General features: G+C 39.7%; 1 protein-coding gene across 12 annotated transcripts in view; it reads left to right on the forward strand.

Moving 5' to 3' along the window:
• The window catches only part of ARID1B (AT-rich interaction domain 1B), a 317,322-nt gene that overhangs the window by 258,030 nt on the left and 39,038 nt on the right, over positions 1-20,254 (forward strand). For 6 of the 12 annotated variants that reach the window (XM_090135650.1, XM_031611703.2, XM_090135649.1 and 3 more), the window contains one exon: positions 18,670-18,815. In XM_090135650.1, coding sequence (XP_089991776.1) covers positions 18,670-18,815 — 146 coding nt within the window. Of the gene's footprint in view, positions 1-1,601; positions 1,731-18,669; positions 18,822-20,254 lie in introns of all 12 variants that reach the window. The other 6 variants (XM_090135644.1, XM_090135646.1, XM_090135647.1 and 3 more) reach the window with 2 other exon arrangements.

Genomic DNA, 20,254 nt, shown 5'->3' on the forward strand with positions numbered 1-20,254 from the left:
TAAAAGAGAACCCGTACTTTTAGACTTGTGGAGACTGGAGCCGCTGTCTGGTTTCTTGTCTCCCCTTCTCACAGCATTAACTCTGTGTTGCCACTTGTGTGTGGATTTTGGCAACAGCATTTTTCTGTCCATGGCTATTCTTAAGATGACTGAATATTGAATACTTGTGAAATCATATTTTCTGGGAAATTTTTCAGATGAAGTAATTTCTGCATTTCACTGGAATGAAATAATTCTGGTGTATTTATTATCTTTTTTTTTCCTTTTTTTTTTTTTTTCCTGTTGAAAGAAGTTCTATTACATTTGAGATTACACAAAGCTGGTTCTGGTAAACAAGTTTGTGTGTGTGTATACTGAGCATCTTGCCTTTATTTATGCATATACATACACTTATACGGATACAGGTATACCTGGTTTTAAAATGGAAGAGGCAGATTTAGAGTAGATATTAGGAAGAAATTCTTTTCTGTGAGGGTGGTGAGACACTGGAACAGGTTGCCCAGAGAGGTTGTGGATGCCCTCTGCCTGGAAGCATTCAAGGTCAGGGTAGATGGGGCTTTGAGCAACCTGGTTTGGTTGCCAAATAGCAGGGGGTTGGAACCAGATGATCTTAAAGGTCCCTTCCAACTCAAAGCATTCTGTGTGATTTATCAATCAAGGCCATTGTTTCTGGACACAGGAGTTTATGAGATTCCAGGACACAATATAGAAACAAAAATAGAAAGCTAATGCATCCCTCTCTCTGTTGCTTTCTTGTTTTATAAGTTTGGAAGGCAGGTGGCTTCCACTGATAAGCAATAGGAAACTTCTGAAGCGCTAACAGTAAATTTAGCGTACCTCGTATTCTTCTTCAGTAAGCATCACACTCCCTTAAAACCGACACTGCGCCTGTAGATTCCTGTGAAGCAAAAGTTATCTCTAGTTTGTTGGCTTTTTCAGTGAATCTGTCTAGTCGAGTTTACAGAACTCTGCTTCTGGACTGCCTGTTAGGCTGCAAACTGATAGGTCAGGCAGGAAGGAATAAATGGGCCATTGCTTTAGCTGCAGGGAAACTGGCTGTGTAATCACATAATGAGGAGAAGGACACGTCTTTACAAGACTTGGTTTGTTCTAAGTGTAAGGTGTTCAGTTGTGATTCAGCTTACACTGAGCATAGTGTTTTGCTGTTCTCTCAAAAACTAAATTAAGAGATCACCACACCTATCTCACATCTTCATTCCAAGTCAGTTTTGTAAAGATGCTTTTGGATTCTACCTTTGTGTGGGCAAAAGTGCACCATTTCAGAGCCATGTCATCACATAATGCCCATTCTATGATCAAGCACTTGTTAATGGACTGCAGTCATCAAATATCTATTGCAAATACTGGCAAAAGTGTTATTAGTAAACTGCAAATTTCATGAAGCCCCTCTAATGCCGCAGGATAACAAACACGCTGTTTTCCCCTTGATCTCTAGTCAAATGTAGGGACGAAAGCAATAATGGCTTTCAGCTGTTCCTGCAAGTCCTCCATCCATTGTCTATGGAAGGAATGTACTTGACAGCAATCCGTATTGCTGATACAAAGCAAATCCAAAGAGGATGTTTTTTGTTCTGCTTTAGGCCACCATACATTAAGTTGCTTGCTTACCCCAGCCAGTCTGGGGCTAGCAGATGCCCCATGTTTTTTTCACAGTGTGTCAACACTGGCTGTGCTCAGATTCCCTTGAGGCACCAACCTGACCAGTACAGGCTCATGTTTACAGGTCATGTAAACTGGACTTGCTACGTGATCCTGGCAATGTTTTTAGTATTTATGAGCTTGCAGTCTGTCAGCTGAAGCAATATAAAAATCATGTGATTCACAGATACTTGCATTATAGAAGGGATTTTCATTTTTCGTTTTCTTTTTACTAAATTCACTTATTCACATGTTGTACATGGTTTTCAGCATTTTTCTTTATTTCTTGCCTGAGAAGGAAATGAAGAAGCTCATCACTGAGAAAGAATGGGATGCCCTTCTCTTCTCATCCTCCCCTCCATCCAACAACATCTCTCTCCCTTGTTGTTGATGTTTTCGCCTCGCAGCTGTGCTGCACGATGTCATTCTTCTGACTTCTTCCTGCTGTTGTCACTGGGGCTCAGTGAGCCACTCCCCCATAGTGTGTTGCCTTTCTGACTGGTGATTTACTGCCGAAGTGATTACGGGATTTCTTAATGGGATTTTCAGAGAAGTTTTATTATGCTGTAATTGAGCATACTTGTGTTTGAAATATTTGTTAGTCACTAGAAGGATTTTAAGAAGCATCAAGTATTCAGTCCAAAAAATTCCCTGAAACATAGCTACATTGTTTTTTTCAGCAGTGTCCTTCCCACTGTTGTATCTGTAGCTGTATTATAAGTTAAATCACTAAGAAAATATAACTACAGTGGCCTATTGCTTGCTTATGACCTAGTCTAGCTTCACCTGAGATTTGGGTTTCGTGGACTTGACCATCATCATGTTACTTCAGTTACTGCTTCCCTAGGAAACGTCTAATATCCAACCTACTGCTGCCTTCATAGTTATCAGCAAGTTTTAATCACCAGTGTTTTATAGCTGCTTTGGTTTGTGTCACATTTTTTTCATTAATAACATTATTCGTATATGTGTATATGATAAAGTGAAAAGCAAAACAAAAAATTAGAACAGAAATCTACTGGCTCTTTGATTTAAAAAGCAAAAGTCAGTGAATTGGGGAAGACTTACACCATACTATTTTCTCTTAATGGAAAGATGTCTGCTTTTATATGCCAGAACACATTAATAGCATCCAACCTTTTTATGCCTTGAGTTGATAAGATTCAGCTGTGAAGTTCACAAACTGTTGGGGTGTTACTACCATAAAACACACCCCTCTATGTACACTTGAAGGGAAGATGAAATGGTTGTGTCTGAGTCATGGTTACACAGCAGTATTTCTGTACAAGTTGACTGTGATCCCCTTCAGGGTCAAGTTGAATCAGTAGCCAAGTATCAGTAAGAGAAAGTAATATATCTTCAGCTGCTAATCCACAGATCTGTCCTTTACCAACACAGGATTCTCATGTAGACACAGAAAGCTGGTTTGCCTCTGCATTGCCAAGCCGTATTAAGTACCTGTGTAGAATGAATTTAAATGGCATGCATCAGAATGAAATTGCTTTCACTGGGGCTGAAAATCACTGTTATTTAACCAGGGCTAAATGATCAAGATGTGTGTCAACTGGTTATACCTAGAGTATCATTCTCTGCAGGCTGCCGCCAATTTAATTAGGAAAGATAAAAACAAGAAAATAGAAGCAGTGGCTGTGGAAGATAGTAGGTTTACACCATTTGAGTTAGCCTTTGACCTCATCAGGAGATCAGTTCTACATTAAGCTTGGATTACTTCCTACAGCTACAGAATACTTTTCCTGTAACCTGAAATCTTACAGTGTACTAGTATACACAGGCAGCATTTCCAAATGAGATTTCACTTATCAAGCTGAAAGAATAAGAAGTCTTTCTTTCAGAAATCTCTTTGTTGAACCAGTAGTATCTGTGGCATCACACTGCCAAAGATATTTAGGCTTAGTCTGGCTAACAGTTTACATTGGGAAAGAAAAATAACTAATACACTGTGTTTAAATTCTTATTTTCAAGAAGGCAGTCTAGAAGGACTGCAGGGTAGTGTTTTTCATATTGTATCTGTCTTAGTCACAATACACCCGTTGACTGATAAGGACTGTATTCTGAAAGCATAATATATCCACTGAACTCCAAGGAGAGACTTTTATTAGCTTATATGAGCGCTGCCCAGGGTACCAGGGCTGGTTCTGCTGCTGGAAGTTACAGCTCAGTGGAGACCTCTGAAGTCTAGATGGTATCAAAATACCGTCTGTTAGCACATTATAGTTCTTACAATAATAGATGTATTTATAGTGATAGATAAGTATTTTTGTATGTGCAGATCTGCAACACAGTGAGTCTTCAGTAAAAATAAGCAATTTTAAGCAAACAAGATAGCATTTTCTCTCCTAATGGGGATGTGAAAGGCAGCAAAATTAGCCTATATCTTCACAAAATTCTAGCCAGTTTTGAGTTCCTCACTTTGCCCATCTTGAAACTTGTGGGGACTTTGTGTTCACTGTCTGTGAGCTCTTGCTTTTACTACAACAGTGCAGACTTCAGAGAACGATTAGCTTGACACTTGAAGTCAATAGACATTTTTGGAGCTGTCTGCTTGTCACCATCATTTTCACTATCTCTCACCAGCAAGGAGTTCTTTCAGAGCATGTTTTCTAAGCAGTTGAAGATGTGACTGTTGCATATGGAAATACAAAAACATAATTTTGAAATATCAGTGCAGCTTAAGGGAGGCTTAGTTCCATACTAGCTTACACATTCATCTGTATGGGTAAGTGAGCCTTTTGCTGGTGCAACTATCAGTTACCTGTACCTGAACTAAATGAAGTTTTGATGTGCCTACGAGAAGAGCAATCCTATCTTTGAATGCAGTGTCTGTGAACCCAGTGTACCCTGCCTTAATATGCTTCTTGGGATTGCATATTCCAATTTTGTAAATTAAAGCAATTTTTTTTAAAAGATTGACTTTAGAATTCAATTTCATTGATTTTAGAGGATACAGTTTAGACAGAATAGTTTATTAAACTGAGGAATTGGGACCCAGCTTAGATATTTGCAACCTCTGGCCATTTTAAATCCCGGTCTCCAAGCTGCTAAATCTAAGGTACATATTTACATGATTGTTTGCTGCTCCCTATGCCACCGGTGAAATGGTGTTCAGTTTCTGTGGTAATGTACAGTGTAACATTGCTTTGACATATTTTTCGGCTCCGTAATATGTGGCTCTGTCTCAACTGCTCAGCAGTTGTTTCAGCATAATGTGAGCAAAGTGGGTTACGAAGAGGTGGGTAATCATAGGCATTACACATACATGTGTGTGCTTTCTGTGATTCTTAAACATAAAAACTCTGAAGTTTCAGGGTAGCTGTACGGAAGCAAAATTCATAACTCTCAGATTTTTAGTTCACCTGTTGCTTTCCCAGACAAATCCTTAGGAATATTGAGGCCTGGAGGGTCTGCTACTTTAAGGCTTCCAGAGCCACAGGACAGACTCTGACTTTAGTTATTCTCCCAGATTCAGGAAGAACAAAAGCTTTAGGGTCCTACTAGCTGTGGTGAGTAGAGAGCTCGCATCGTAAGGGAAGAGGTATTTGGGGCTTACTTATAAGGAGTGTGTGCAGCTGTGTATGAATAGGCTTTACGTCCATCTTTTTATAAAATGAAATCTTAAAATATTTAAGTTACAGGTTAATATACAGATGAAGTATATTTAGTTACAAATATTTTTTCTCCAGTGAGAAGGTACATTGTTTTGTCCATTGTTAATGGATAATTGAGCCCACAGTGTCTACATTTGCTGGTGAATGACTGATTCCCAATACATGTTCAGGTCAGTGAGAGTAGCTACTACAGCCTCATCATGGTGAACTCAAAAGAATATGGATTAGTTTGCATTCTGTCCCCAGACTGATCTGAAACAGCTACGGTGATATTAGAGGATTTCTGTAGTACAGCGAAACATTTAAAATTAGCATAAATGAGATTAAACATATATTTTATGTCTTCTTTTTAGCCTGTGTGTGTAAATATGCACATTCACACTTGCGCGCATACATAGACTAACCTTCCATCAGCATTTCTCTACTGCTGTGTATGTATAATTCATACTCCGTGTTGCTGGTGCCAGCAAAGCACTTTTTCCATATTATTTTCTCCAACAGCAGGGTAATGCAGCACTTCTGATGGACGAGGAGGTACTGGTGAGGAAATATAGTAATGGACATGGTGCATTAAAATGTCAAAAGGAAAAAGAACGAGGCAGAAATTGTGAATAAATTTTTTAAAAAGAATAATAATATAAATAAAAGACCAAACTCTTTCAGGTATTTTACATCTTAGATCCTGTCAACTCCTATGCAGCGTTTTCCAGTCTAGCCTTTTTGATCTTGATACTTTGGGTTTAAAATTCTAATTGTGATTTTAAAAAGCTGTAGTTAGGTAGCAGGAAGACTTGAAGTGCTACTGTAAAACTTCATGTCTTTAATCCCTGGAGAGAGCATATATTTTCTATTGTTTTCTCTCTTCCCCTTAGACTCCGAGGTGCTGTTCTCTGCTGGGAAGTGCAGTGGAGTGCAGGAAGGTTAAGTACTCATTCAGGTCTCTTTGCTTATTCAAACCAGGCTACTTCTAGATGAAAGGCTGCCAACTGTGAAATCCCCAAAGTAAACGAGGCTAAGATAGAACTGGGAGGCATAATTGGAGCCAATGCTGGGGTGCGTTATCTGTTGCCTTTGAAATAAGCCCCTAGCAGAAAGGCTCTTTCGGCCCAGTCTTTTATTTAATATTCTGTATACGGTTACCGAGAAGGAGTCACTCCTGTTCAAATTCAGCCCATTCCCAATTCTCAAGTCTCAAAACATGGGTTATTTCTCCCCAGCACCTCACTCTTCCAAAGAGCTGTGATTTCCTTTAGGGATCCTGACAGATCGCAATGAAATGAGCCCCATCTTGCTTTCTGGTAGTGCTTTTTGAATTTCAGTCAGTGAAACTCCATTTTGGCTTCCAAATTAAAAAAAAAAAAGGCTCCATATAATTTCAGCTGGATGAAGCAATACTGCTTCTTGGCCAAAGTGACTGCATGGTGATGCTGTGAGCTCTGAGGAGCTGCTGCACTCGCACCACCTGAAGCTGGCTACATTTCAGCAACCAGTGGAATATTTTCTTCCTAAGCCAAGTTTGTGAGATCTGAGAGGTTAAAGTCCAAATATCAACGATTCCTTTAATTGTAATTTCTAATGGGGTTATTAACCAGTATTGACGTTTTTTTTCAAAAGGTCCCATGCCTCTTCCCTCATAATGAGAAATAGTCATTTGTATCAAGCTGGGTTTTTTTTATTTGCTCTTCTTTTTTTTAAAAAAAAAGGGGGGGGGGACTTCTTTTCCTCATGTTTTACTTTTTAGAGCAGACCCATATTTTGATTTTTTCTGAAATGTGTTAGGACAAGTGAAGTACAACTTAGCTTGTATGCACTTGCTGTATTAAAGGGAGAGCTGGAAACCACTCTTTCACCATTATGTTGTTTTTTTTTTTTTTAATGGAGATGCATTTTGTAGATCAGCTCAAAATTGCTGATAAAATTCTGTAAGGATAGGAAGAATCTTTACATGCTGAGCTCACCAAAGCCATTTCTTGTGGGAGACTGAGAGAAATATGTTTTTATCTGGAATTTTGTTTCACTAAAAGGTAAATCCATCATTTTGGAGCCCTGGATGTCACCATGCTGCAGAGCTCATGCAGGCAACCAGTGATTTGGGGATATGTTTTTTTTCTTTTTTGGTTACTCATCAATCAAGTAGACTGCTGAATGCTGTTCATGCCATTAGAGATTAACCAGAGACCTCAAGTCCTACTTCTTTCCTCCCTTGGAAAGTAACAATTAGTTTGTGGAAGTGTATTGGGAAGGAGGGCTGATTTTCAGAATTCACAGATGAGAATTTTTGGTCGTCTAAAGACTATTCTAATTTGATTATTATTGTTTCATCATTGTTTTTGGCTTGATTTGGTTATTTAGGAGAGCTGTAGAAGAAGATTTTGAAACAAAATCATGCTGTAGTTCATTAACATTCTGCCTTAGAATCAGATGCTACATAGGATTTCTGAACTTAAAAATGTGATCTTTAAGGTGTATTGATGTTTTTTTCAATATAAAAATAAAAACAAAGGAGGACTTTAGATTGAGCACTCCTTTTAGGCTGGCAAGAAATGTTTAAGGTTAAAAAGCCAGATTTTCACTTTTGTCTATTTGCCAGAAGATCTACTAGTTTAAACCGCTGAAGTAGTCAGAAGAAAACAGGAGAATAGCCATCTGTTTAATGGGACTCATGAAGAAAGCCAGTGCCACGACCGCCGTGTGTGATTTGGCGCGTAGATTGTGCAAGTACGGGACTGTGACTGAACAGACTTGGATTTTTGTGAAAGTGAGAGACGTAAAAAATGTTAGGCAGATTTTGAGTTTTACAGCAGTTTTAAGCTTTTGTGCTGTTTTACAATGGTGATGGTTGAGAGAAAATTAAATAATTTTTAGCAGTGTTGCGTGGGGAAATGTGAATGGAGAGAGCCCTTAACTATAGTAATGGAGCTCGGAATGGAGCATCTGTTCTAACTGGACATGTAAGTAACACTGTAAGAGTCATTTTAAACAGTAACAGCAGTAGGGTGTGTTTTTTTTTGTTTTTAATGAGAGCCACCACTGCCTCTAACACATTAATTAAATACCTGTTGCAGTTGTCATGGTAGGTTTCAGGCATCTCCTGAGCCAAAAATGAAGAAAAGAGCCAGCTGAAACTATACTGACATATGCACCAGTCTGCTGCTGTGAAACTGTCTGGAGTGCCAAAATGCCGAGACTGACGGTAATAGTGGTAGTAATAATATTGATAAACATGTAATAGCTCCAGGCTATTGGGCAAAGATAGGTAAGTGAAAATGTGTCTGCTGGGAAATCCCTTTGGAGAACTTCCTCTCCATGCTGCTGCACATGCACAGTTGCGTTCAGCATGCTGTCAGCCAGATGACATTTACTATGAAAAGATACATTGAGGAGCTGCCATGAAATGATCAGGATTTTATTAGATTTTCAGCTGATTGCCAGCACAGTGAGCTCAGTGGAGCTGAGTGGTGCTCAAAAGCAGTGCAAGACTGTGACTGAGCATTGCAAGGAGGGAGGTGAGAGGCAGCGAGAGAATTGCATCCCCAGATGAAAGAGCAGGGAGCACTGGAGTCAGGCCACACCCAAGGAAATTGGATCGATGAGATACACACTGTGTCCTTAGCTTCCTGCAGCTTTTTAGCACCACGCTTTGGTGACCTCTGGGCTATGAGTGTACTGGGAACATACTTACCCACTTTCAAGTCATCATTCTGGGAGAGAGTTCATAGGGCCTTCCGACTTTTTAATAAAGCTATTTATAACGTGCACAAAAATAGAAGGTACATAGTGAGAGAGTCATATGAGTCATTCCTAACTTTGGTATCAAGTCACACAGGGCTAAAGCACTCTTTGCAGTGCTCTCATTGATCTTGGCTGCATTGTGTTGTACAGGACAATTATTATATATATATATATATATTTTTTTTTTTTCTAGAAACCCAGTTCATGCATGCTTTTGCTTGCTGTACACATCCCTCTTTTACCCAGCACACTCTCCTCTTGGACTCAGAAACAGATTCTCCTTTTAGTGCTGAGATATTCTATCTGATGGGGACAGCATGCCAGCTGCTGCCCTGAGAGCTGCTGTTTAAATCTGCGTTGTCAGGCAGGTAGGCAGGGGTCACTAAGGGCAGCGCTTCAGTGGGATTACAAGCCATTTCACTTGGCCCGCTTTGCAGTAGTCCTGTGTTTTCTGTCACACAGGATTATATTGCATTTATCTAGCACAGGTTGCACTGACTACAGAGGACTTAATTTGTTCTTATACAAATAAATTCAATTGTGAAGGTCTGGCTGCAATTGTAAGAATACTGTTTAATAAGGGCATTTCAGGGAATCATTCTAGGCTTAAAGACTAGTGACCATGTGCTGTGGTCACTGTGAAATTTGGACCACAAAGACTTTAATTAATGCAGAAGGAGCTTTATAAAAACATAAGGGGAATAGTTATTACATAAAAAGATTTAAAAAAAAAAAAAAAGAATACTACAGTATTTCTCTTAATATCCTTCATGACTTTCAGGCACACACAAATATGGGGTATAAGATCGTATCACAGAATCAGAGAATTGCAGGGGTTGGAAAGGACTTCAAGAGGTCATCAAGTCCAGCCCCCCCAGCTAAAGCAGCTTCCCTGCAAAAGGTTGCACAGGTAGGCATTCGGACAGGTCTTGAATGTCTCTACAGGAGGAGACTCCACAACCTCTCTGAGCAACCTGTTCCTGTGCTCTATCACTCCTACTGTAAAGAAGTTCTTCCACATGTTAGTACCAAACTTCCTATGTTCAAGTTTGTCCTGTAGCTACACACCACCAAGAAGAGCCTGGTCTCATCCATTTGCCTCCCACCTCCCTTTAGATATTTATATACATTTCTCAGATCCCCTCTCAGTCTTTTCCCCAGGTTGAACAGACTCAGGTTACTCAGCCTTTCCTCATACGGGAGACACTCCAGCCCTGTCTCGTCTTTGTGGCCCTCTACTGGACTCCTTCTAGGAAATTCCTGTGTTTTTTGAACTGGGGAGCCCTGAACTGGGCACAGTAGTCTAAGTGTGGCCTCACCAGTACAGAGCAGAAGGGGAGGATCACCTTCCTTGACCTGCTGAATGAAGTTAAGGATTTATTTCTGCAGGCTTCTGCTGTTTTCCTCTTTGTATTCAACTATTTTATTATTCTTTTTGCCTTATTTTGAAGATCACTACTAATCTTGGATTTCTTCCTCAGTTTTTGTTATCTATAAAATAGGATAGAGACATTTATTATGATTTCAACCTGCATTCAGCAGTACAGATGTTGCATGGCCGTGTTGTCTTAGCACAAACATTCATGAATTACATATGCCTCTGGTGTTCCTCTTCCTGTGTTTGGTGTCAGATGTATGTTTACATTGCAGAAATGTTTAACGTGATGATAATAGCATAAGGTTTTGTGACTGCTTTTCTGGGGGGCTAAGCAGTCTGATAGGTATTCTTTGAGTTTCCCTTCCTCCTTAGTAGTTTTTTAGTGAGATATATGTAATGGTGATGATGCTAAAGGCACAAGTATTTACGTAATCAGAAGAAAAATGGGTATATTTAGAAAAGCAATTTCTGTTATTCTTCCCAAAAAGTAAGCCATATAATAATCTTTAGATCAGTCAGACCAGTAGAACAGGCAGTGTACTTGGTCAGATTGCAGTGGATTGCAAGGTGATGTGCACTATCATGTAATAATGATGCAAGAAAATGATTCCCCATTTTAGCATTGCCTGTTAGGCCTGGTTGATGCACAGAACAGTCCAGTGCTTAATCTGTGTGCTGAATGTCAGCAGACACACGCACACACAGACCGCAAATCTGGATGATTTTTCATTTTTGTTTCATGTTTTTTTTTCAGAATCATGTGCATTGCAGAGCTTTGGCCTCTCTTCTCATGAATGCACACACATAGGTGTAACATTCTCTTTCTCCTTCTGAAAAATGAATTTCATCAAAGCCTTCATGGCAGAGTTAACACCTGCGACATCACCATGGTTGCTTGTCTAAAACTTGTTACTGTGATGGTGAGCTTCCCTGCCCAACAAAGGGAGGAAATGGAAATTCAGGTTAGCACATCTACAGCAGCAGCTAACATGTGAGAGAGATACTTTGCTTTCATACATAGTGATTTTGAATTTGTGTTATTTGCTTGGGAATTGCCTTTAATGCCTTTTTATAGTTTTTCAAGCCAGTATTTGGATTTTCTGTGTACTGGCCTTTGCTAACAGCGATGACTCACTGATGAACTTCCCATTAGAGCAAAACAAGTGATGTTACTGTGTACTTTCCCTTGCTTTCTTCTCCCTCCTCCAGTTCTCCCATGTCCCCTGATGACAAAAACGATTTCTCCAGGGAAGCTCATGGTGTTATTGCACTAAGGAAAACCCATAACAAAAGAGCATATGTATCTGCATGCACATGTTTATGTGTGAATTCTCCAGGGAGAAGACATTTGCCGGTCTCACTCCTGAATTACTCTCATTATAATAATCCATTTGGTGTCAAAGTATGACAGATTATAAGTGCTTAAGGCTAGTCCCAGCTGAAGACAGATTTAAATAAAGTACTTCTGGTTATTGTGCAGGTCAGTGTGTTTAAATAACAAGCTCCCAAATCATACTCTGACATTTAAAAGAGAGAGGAAATACTGTCATGCTGCATACCTGGCACAGATAAGCACAGGGCAATTTGGTCAGTATGCTGTGATTTGTGAGTGCAGGTTAACACAGTCATTTTCACAGTTTGCAATCAGGTAGCCACCTTAGCAGTGTGTCAGCATTAAAAAAAAAAAAATGTTCCTTTTAAAATGTTTACACAAATTGCTCCCCAGAGACACTACAGTGTGTTTGCTGCAAAACTGATGTAGCTTAAAGATCTGGAGTGAGAATGGCAAGCTTCCATGAGCTCATGTTGTGGGCCTTTTTTTAATTTCCTCTACCAGCCAGTCGCTCCAGTGGCCAGGCAAGCTTGTGGCTACTACGATATGTGTGACTCGGTGACAGTTCTTCCTGACCTGAGCTCACACCTGCGGATCTCCCTGGTGTTGTCCCCTGCCTGCCCATCATGGAGGCTGGAACAAAAACCATGCATCCTCATTTTCACCAGCCATTCCCTGTTGCTAGAGCACTGTCAGCTTCACAGAGACCAAAGCCGTATCTTTCCAACCCCCCATGGCTGCAGAGGCAATTGTGGCTCCCCAAGTGCCTCCAGCAGCTTTCCTTCGCTGTCACCTCGCTGTCACATGCTGCCAGCCTGGGTCTTGCCATGCTGGGGACCCGAGCTGTGGAGCTGCAGGAAGGCACATCTCATAGCAGCCTGCTTTTGAGGTTCCCCTCTGAAGCCCTCCTGTCCTGTGGGCAGACCTGTCTGAGAGGCCCTACATCTGCTGGAGGGCCCTACCCTGCATTCGCTCTGGGAATGACAGCTCTCTATCAGAGAATGTTCCTCCTTCTGTGATTCCATTTCTTCTTCCTCTGGTGGATCCACCACCCTCCCCTCCATAACACCCTCATAACAGTACTCCCAATCCTTGTGGTTTGTTCTTCTTTTTCCACCTACTCTATTTCCATCATCTCTGTCCCAAACTCCTCGCCTCCAGCCCACCCAGACTGTCCACCTCTCAAGCCTTCAGCTGTACCCTACAGCTCTTAGTGTTTGACGTCCCGTATTCTGGCTGCCGCAGGGCTCATTTCATGAACTGGATCAGTTTTTCTGACTATGTGAAGGGCTTTGCTTCCAGTCTTATAGGTCTAGATTGAGAGGAGAGTGCAGAGATCCTAATTCATGCCAGAAGATTTACATTAAGTCAGAGAACTTGATCCCTCTGCCCACAGCACAAGCTTGGGCTTGGATGTGTTTCCATACAAAAAGTTGTGTCTTCATTTGTTCTTCTGAGAAGCTTAGTCTACTTTCATTGTTGTCCACAACTATAGTGGACTCACCTCTGAATTTCGTTTTGTAGTCAGTTGTCTGTTCAAATCTGAGAAAGACAGCAATAAAAACCTTCATCATATGGCAGCTCTGAGGGGGACCTAAATCACATACCAGCAAGTACATAACGCAAGGTCTCAGTGCTGCAGAGTGACTTCTTTGTAGCAGTCATAGACAGCACAGTAACCTACTGGTGACTTCAGATCCAATTAAAGAAAGACATCTCCATATAAGAGACACTGCTTAGCAGCTGTGATCACTTGTGTGCTTCTTTGTACTGTCAGTGTTCTTTTTTCTCATTATTTCTTTTGTTCTGCTTTTTAATGATGACCAGATCTTGCATGTCATCCCCTCTTTTCAAATATGTGGACTTCTGCATTAGCTCAGAAGACACAATTAGATCTGATGCTATTTATTTTGCAGAGAAAAAAGATTAAGTGCAAATTAAGCGTTGTGTAGATTGCAGATGAAGGAAAACAAAAGTGCAGAACATGGCCTTCTTAAAAGGGAATGTTTTGAATTTGACCAGTTTTATTTTGGACCTGACAGTGTATATCAGACCATTGGCAGCACAGCGAAGGTGTAGTTTAGGATCACAGGGTCATTCATGCTGGAAAGGACTTCACTGCATCTCTGGTCTGGCCTCTTCTTGCAGGCTCACCTGAGAGTTCAGAGCTTTATGCATTTGGGTCTTGAAAACTTCTAAGGACAGAGAGACCCCAACAAATTATTGTTTTCACTGAAAAAAATGGCTTCCTTACTTCCAGTCCACCCTTCTCATATTTTAACTATTGTCTGTCGTCTTGTGTGTTCCCACCCTGCCCCACTGTGAAGAACACACCTCTGTCTTCTTGCTGACCTTCTTGTAGGTGCTGGGGAACTGCTGTGAGATCTCCCAGAGCTGCGTCTTCTTCAGGCTGAACCAGCCCTGGTAGCTCAGCCCCTTCAGAGCAAGTACTACAGCCTTCCTAAGGACTCTCTGTGAACGTTACTCCAGTTTATCATTCTTTCCCTTTCTGGGGGTCCTAAACAGGACGTGATACCCTAAATGCCATCTGATGAATGCTGAAAAGGAGGTGATCGTTTTGCTCAATCTCTGGTTGTGTTTAAATCTCCAGGTCACACAGCCCAAGATGTTGTTTGCTCTCTTTGCTGCCAGGGCATGGTGCTGGCTCATGCTTAGCTCCCTGTTTGCCAGCACCCCTAGAGCTTTTTCAGCAAAGCTGCTCCCTGCATGGTGTACCTGTCGTTGAATTTCATAAGGTTCCCATCAGCACATTCGTCTAGCCTTTCTGGGTCTCCCTGGGTGGTAGGCCTTTCCTCGAGCGTATCAACTGGCTCTGACATTATGCAAGTGCTGTGAATTAGTATATTCTCAACAGAGTAGTAATCAGATTCCTCCCTTTCCCATTTTTAATCTCTTCCATTTGCAGAATAGTTGGAGGTGTACTTGTAACAGTAGAGGAGAAAGAAGAAAAGAAACGTGTATGCTTAAGTATGATGCTTAAACTTATAGCATAATCCTAAATTTGTATTAGCTAGATGTTTTTTCTTCCAAATGCAGAAAAATATATGATCTGGAATCACTGTATAAGACAAATTACAGCTGGAAAATAACTGACGGGTCATCTGGTACTTATGTAATGCAGAATTTCTCTGACCAGAGCATTTTCTGATTTGGTGTGTGTGTGTGTGTGTGAGGTACTGGGATTTCATTCATTCCCTTGGAGGGCAACTGCATCTCACCATTAAGACGTTTTTATTATACTCAACATAAATGTTTCTTGTCTTAATTTCTTATCATTATTCCTAATTATCACTTGGTTTATCTGTAAGAATTCCAACTATTAGTGCTTATATGATAAATATGGGGGTCTGAGCAATGTGATCTAGCTGTAGGTGTCCCTATTCATTGGAGGGGCATTGTACTAGATGATGTTTAAAGATCCCTTCCAACTCAGATGGTTCTATGAGTTTGTGACACTGTGAAGTCATTTACTTAACGGGGTTTGTTAAGCCATAGAATTCATAGGCAGTCACTTGAATTTTTGCCATTAGATGTCACTATATGTACAGCAAACAAACAGTTTTTGAAAGTATTTATTTTTGTTTAGTCTCCCAGAAGAAATGGGGGAGGGAATTGGGAGATGTAGAAGAGAGTATAGTAGTATATTTTTGAGATAACTACTTCTTAAATAGTACATTGGATATCCCTTTACTTAAAAACAGCACAGAAGGAAAATAAGATTTTTGACTTAACTCCAACAACCAACAGATGATGCTGTGACCTTAAGCATATATAAATATGTTTAGCAGCTGCTATGTAACATATTTATAAGTGTTTAGTGACCTGGAGGTTAATCAAAATGAATTTGGTGATCTCAGCTCAGTTCTTAATGGACTCCACTTCATATTACAGCACTGATGCAGCACAATTTGTCACAGTCGGCAGTCTTTACTCAAAGGAGGCTCACTGTGGAATGAGAATTAAAGGCTGAAGTAATACCTGATTATTTCTCCCTTAAGAAACTTTCCATTCCAGGCCATCACAGAGCAGAATAATATGTGTAGAAGCTCCGTACTGCACACTGTACCCAATCTCAGAATAAAATAACTTTTACAGGATGTCACCTTTCGAAGTTGCCAAGTTAGCTCCTGCATACTCTAGGTTCATGCATTCATGGAGAGGGGGGAAGAGCAGGGTTGTGCAAGGATGGTGCTGAGTCCGTCACTTGCAGAGCTCTTTCCAGAGACAGAGCGGTATCCGTTTTAAGTGTGACATTACATGGGAGTATGACAAGGAAAGGCATTGCCTATCTAGATAAAATTTTAAAGCGAGGTTCTGCCATTCAGATCTTTCAGGGTACAGAAGCAATTTTGTAGACTTTGGTTGTTTTCTTGCTGTCCTGGCCGAAGCTAGTATATTCCTTATATTTAATTTACACTCTGTCTCAACTGGAAATAGTTTCCTACTTTTTGATTTAAAGCTGTTGTGCAGCAGAGTGCTTTCATGAACTACAATTGAGATTGATATCCAAAGTGGGTAACATGAAATAGGTTGTACCTCAGTTTGAGACAATGAACAGACCCACAGTTTAGAAGATGTACGTGCTATAGGAAGTAATAGTGTTGAAATATTAGTAGATCGAGACCAATTTCAGCTTACCTGCAAGGTACAATACTCCTGTGTATTTTTTAAGCAAATGAAGGACATTGGAGAGACAGATACCTGTAGAGACATCTGTCTTTTCCAGAATCCCATCTTCACTCCATAAAAGAACCTTTCAAGATCTATTATTCCTTTTTTAAAATGTAAAAATGCACATATACACTTTCTTCATCTTCGTTCATATCTTTGCCCAGTAATGGGAAGAATCTCACTTATCCAGCATGGAAAGAACTTTTCAATTCACAGCATTTATTGAGATATAGAATTTTTTTACTAAATTAAAAGGGGGAGGAGGGTGTTAAGATACAAGCAAGCTTTTATTATGTAAATATTGTATGACTGAAATCTCTTAAAGCTGTTGCCAAATGGTCCTGCTCTTCTCTTTTCCCTTTGTAACTTTCCCTTGGAGCATTGTACCACTGTGCATTTTAAATCTTTTCCCTCCGCTATGCATTACCAGCTTCATCAGGGAAATGACATTGTATGGCAGTTGTCTCCTTCATATCAAAAGAAAGCCTTTGCCTCTTCGCGAGAGTGAAGAAAAGTTTGTCTTCAGAGAGCAAAGGACAAAACTGACTTGGAAAAATATGCTTTATTTAGATAACACACTCTCTCTTCCTTTGAAGAAATTCACAGTGTGTCAAGAAAAATTAGGCCAAATATTGCTTTAATGGTCTTCCTCCTCTACCTCATAAAAAAAAATCGATTTCAACCAATTGTGTTAAGAATCTGCCATGAGTTTGGGGATGACAAGAAGCCATTGAAGTTATTCAGGGTTGTTGGCTTGGGGTTTTTTCTGTTTTGATTGAAATAATTGTAATAATGAAAAGCAAAACTGCATCTTGATACAAGAACATGCAGTTTGCACCATCTATATAGTAAAATTAAATGCTCTCTTTTTCTTGGAGGAAGACAAAAAGCAGGCAGGTACCGAGGCTATGGAAGACAAAATGTGGCTGTTTCCTTTTTTATCTTACGTATTTGAAAAACAGCATAAGTTCACAGGGGCACAGTGAAGAAAGAGGTCTGATTTTTTTTATTTTCCTATGCATGCTATCGATGTTCAAATAAGTATATTTGTGCTTGTGCTTTTATTTATAGATACAATTTTATATGTGTAGCCATAAGCCCATATACATGTCATATAATGTGTAGTCTTTAATGATACCAAGAAAAGGTAGATAAATGAATAGTGGATAAAAGGAATAAAAGGCTATTCTTGAAGCTGGATGAAGCATTACAAGTACTGAAAAGCATCTGAACTTATGTCCTTAAAAATATTTGGTCTGAAATCTTCATGTTTGAAAATGTGGAGAATTCTTCCAGTTTTCCAGACAAAAATGAATCTCAGTTATGGAAGTATTTTATAGATACACTATTTCAAAACCGAAATGGTTTTGTTGAGGTTTCTTGTTTTGACAGTGTATAGCATAGCATGTACAGAGCTTTTTGAAAGATTGGACCTAAGCAGCACGTACAACGAAATGGACGTTTTGTTCAATGCTGCAGTCACGTCTTTGGTCACTTTAATGGTATTTGCTAAATAACTATGACTTTGGGCCCTAAATCAATACTGGAAACAGGAACATCTGTTGTGTGATTTTAAAAAGAAACACAAAACAAAAACATCCACGCACAAAATCTGTTTTGAAGGAGAAGCGAAGCAGGAAGTTACATTTATATGATTTCATTGGGACTTCTGTGAATGCCACTTTTGGTCATGAATCACATTCAAGGCAGATGCTCGCATGCAGTTGGTTTTCTCTTTTGAAACCTGAGTCTGGAAGTGTTCACAGGAAACAAGGTGTGTTTGATAACATCAGACAAACAAATCTGAAACAGATTCCATGGCACCCATTTTTCTCCTGGTCATTTCACTGTGTTCTGAGCTGTGGCAGGTGAGGACTTGTATTATATGGTCAAAATTTTCATTTGCTCCAAAATTTCTTTGTGCCAAACCTAGGCTGTTATTTTGACTCACATTACTGTCTACTTACAGGATAAATAATATGCCCTGTATTTCTGTGCTGATAGATTGTGACTATAAACACCCCATATACTGTTATTTCAGTTTCTTGAAATTTGTGTTCCATCCAATTCTTAGATGTACAATAACTGATTCAAGACGAATAGCTCCCAATGTAGGTAAGGTGAATTAATTGCGTGCCTTCTCCTTTGCTATTTGCAAACATTAAGAGATGTACTTTTTGACAAACCACAGCACCTTCTGCAGTGAGGTTTGTAATGAGACATTGTGTGTGTGTTTTTTCTTCTCGTAGGCAAGGCAATTTTCCTGCCATGAATCAGAGTGGTATTATGGGTTCCAGCTCCCCCTACACTCAGCCGATGAACAACAGCTCGGGCTTGATGAACCCACAGGCTCCTCCATACAGCATGGCACCTAACATGGTGAACAGTTCAACAGGTAATGGTGGGTAACCTTTCAGGAGTGGCCTTCCTCCAAAAAATCTGTTTAAAGTTACCAGCCCTGAGCTGATGGCATAGGATAACATTCTTCATTTGATTCACCCCCCTGCTGGGGTATTTTGGAGTGATTTGAAACTAGGCTGAGATAGTCATGTTTTTTGTACAATAACATATTTTTCATGAAGTCCTTTGCACAGCATGTAGATGAGGACAGTGCTTTGAAATTTGCAGTGGCACCTGGACCCAGTTTGACATAGGTGTTGACTCACTAGTAAAAGTGTGTTTTTGTGTGTGTCTGCGAGAGAGAGAAAGAGAAGAAAAACCTCATCTTTGAAGAGGCTGCTATTTGCTTTTCAGTGTCTTTCTTCCTAAAGTTGCAATTTCAGATATTTAATGTGATGCTGGTTTAAAGAAACAGTGTGCACCTGCTCTGACTTGAAGATGCTGTAAGTTGGACACTTAAAATAATTACTCTGTTCTGAAAATATAGGCCATATTTACTGGGTTTCCAGAATTTGTATAACCATCTATAGGGTTTCTTCATTTACTTATTTAAATATCAGTGTTGAAATTTAATCATAGCTTCCTTCTGCAAACAAAGCATATTTAGCATAGCTGTTGGGTTTATCTTTAGCACTGTGACTTGTGAATTTAGAGTTCTTTGCAGATTTGTGTGCAAGTTCAAAGACAGCAAATATTTTATAATCCATATTCAGCTTGGCTTCCTAACAATTACCTTTCCACTCTTCAGTAAAGATCAGTTCTTTCACTGGGAGGGTCCAGATGGAGTTTCAGTACTCTAAAGTGGTTCTTCCAAAATACTTACTGCAGTCACGGAGGTGTTGTGCATGCTTTACTGATTACATTGGACCTTTTTGAAAACTGGTTTTTTAGATTTTTTTTGAAAGCTGAATTTCTACTTTTTGCTTTTATTTAGTTTATTTCTTTCTTTAAAGATACCTTACTATTTAAATTGTGTCTTAACCAACAGTCTGTGTTTCAGTATCTTACTGCTTAGCCTGTTTCATTCCTTCATCCTTTGCCTTCTTTCCAGCTTTCTCTTCTTGTCAATTTTATGTTCCCCTGCTTCTCAGACAGAAAATGATCATATGAAATTCTGGTGTCCAGTATGACCAGAGCATTTCTTTGCTATGTATGGGAACTCCTGAAATACTTAGGAGTTGTCTTATCTTTCAAGAATACTGTTACATTTTTGTTAGCTGAAGAAACTGAATAGAAGTTGTTAATCAGCAAGCTTTAAAAAGAAGAAAAAAAAATAAAAAGGGAGGGGGGAAGAAAAAAAAAAAAGGCCTTTTCCAGTCTGTCTTGAAACCTCTTGGTTAGTCCAGACAGCACACTTCTACCATCTGAATGAAGAGGGAAAAGGTATTGAAAAGACCATTAGATAATAGCTGGCTCTTCCCCCACCAGAGCTGT

This window comes from Phasianus colchicus, chromosome 2, assembly GCF_987193195.1.
Source record: "Phasianus colchicus chromosome 2, bPhaCol1.hap1.1, whole genome shotgun sequence".
NCBI lineage: Eukaryota > Metazoa > Chordata > Aves > Galliformes > Phasianidae > Phasianus > Phasianus colchicus.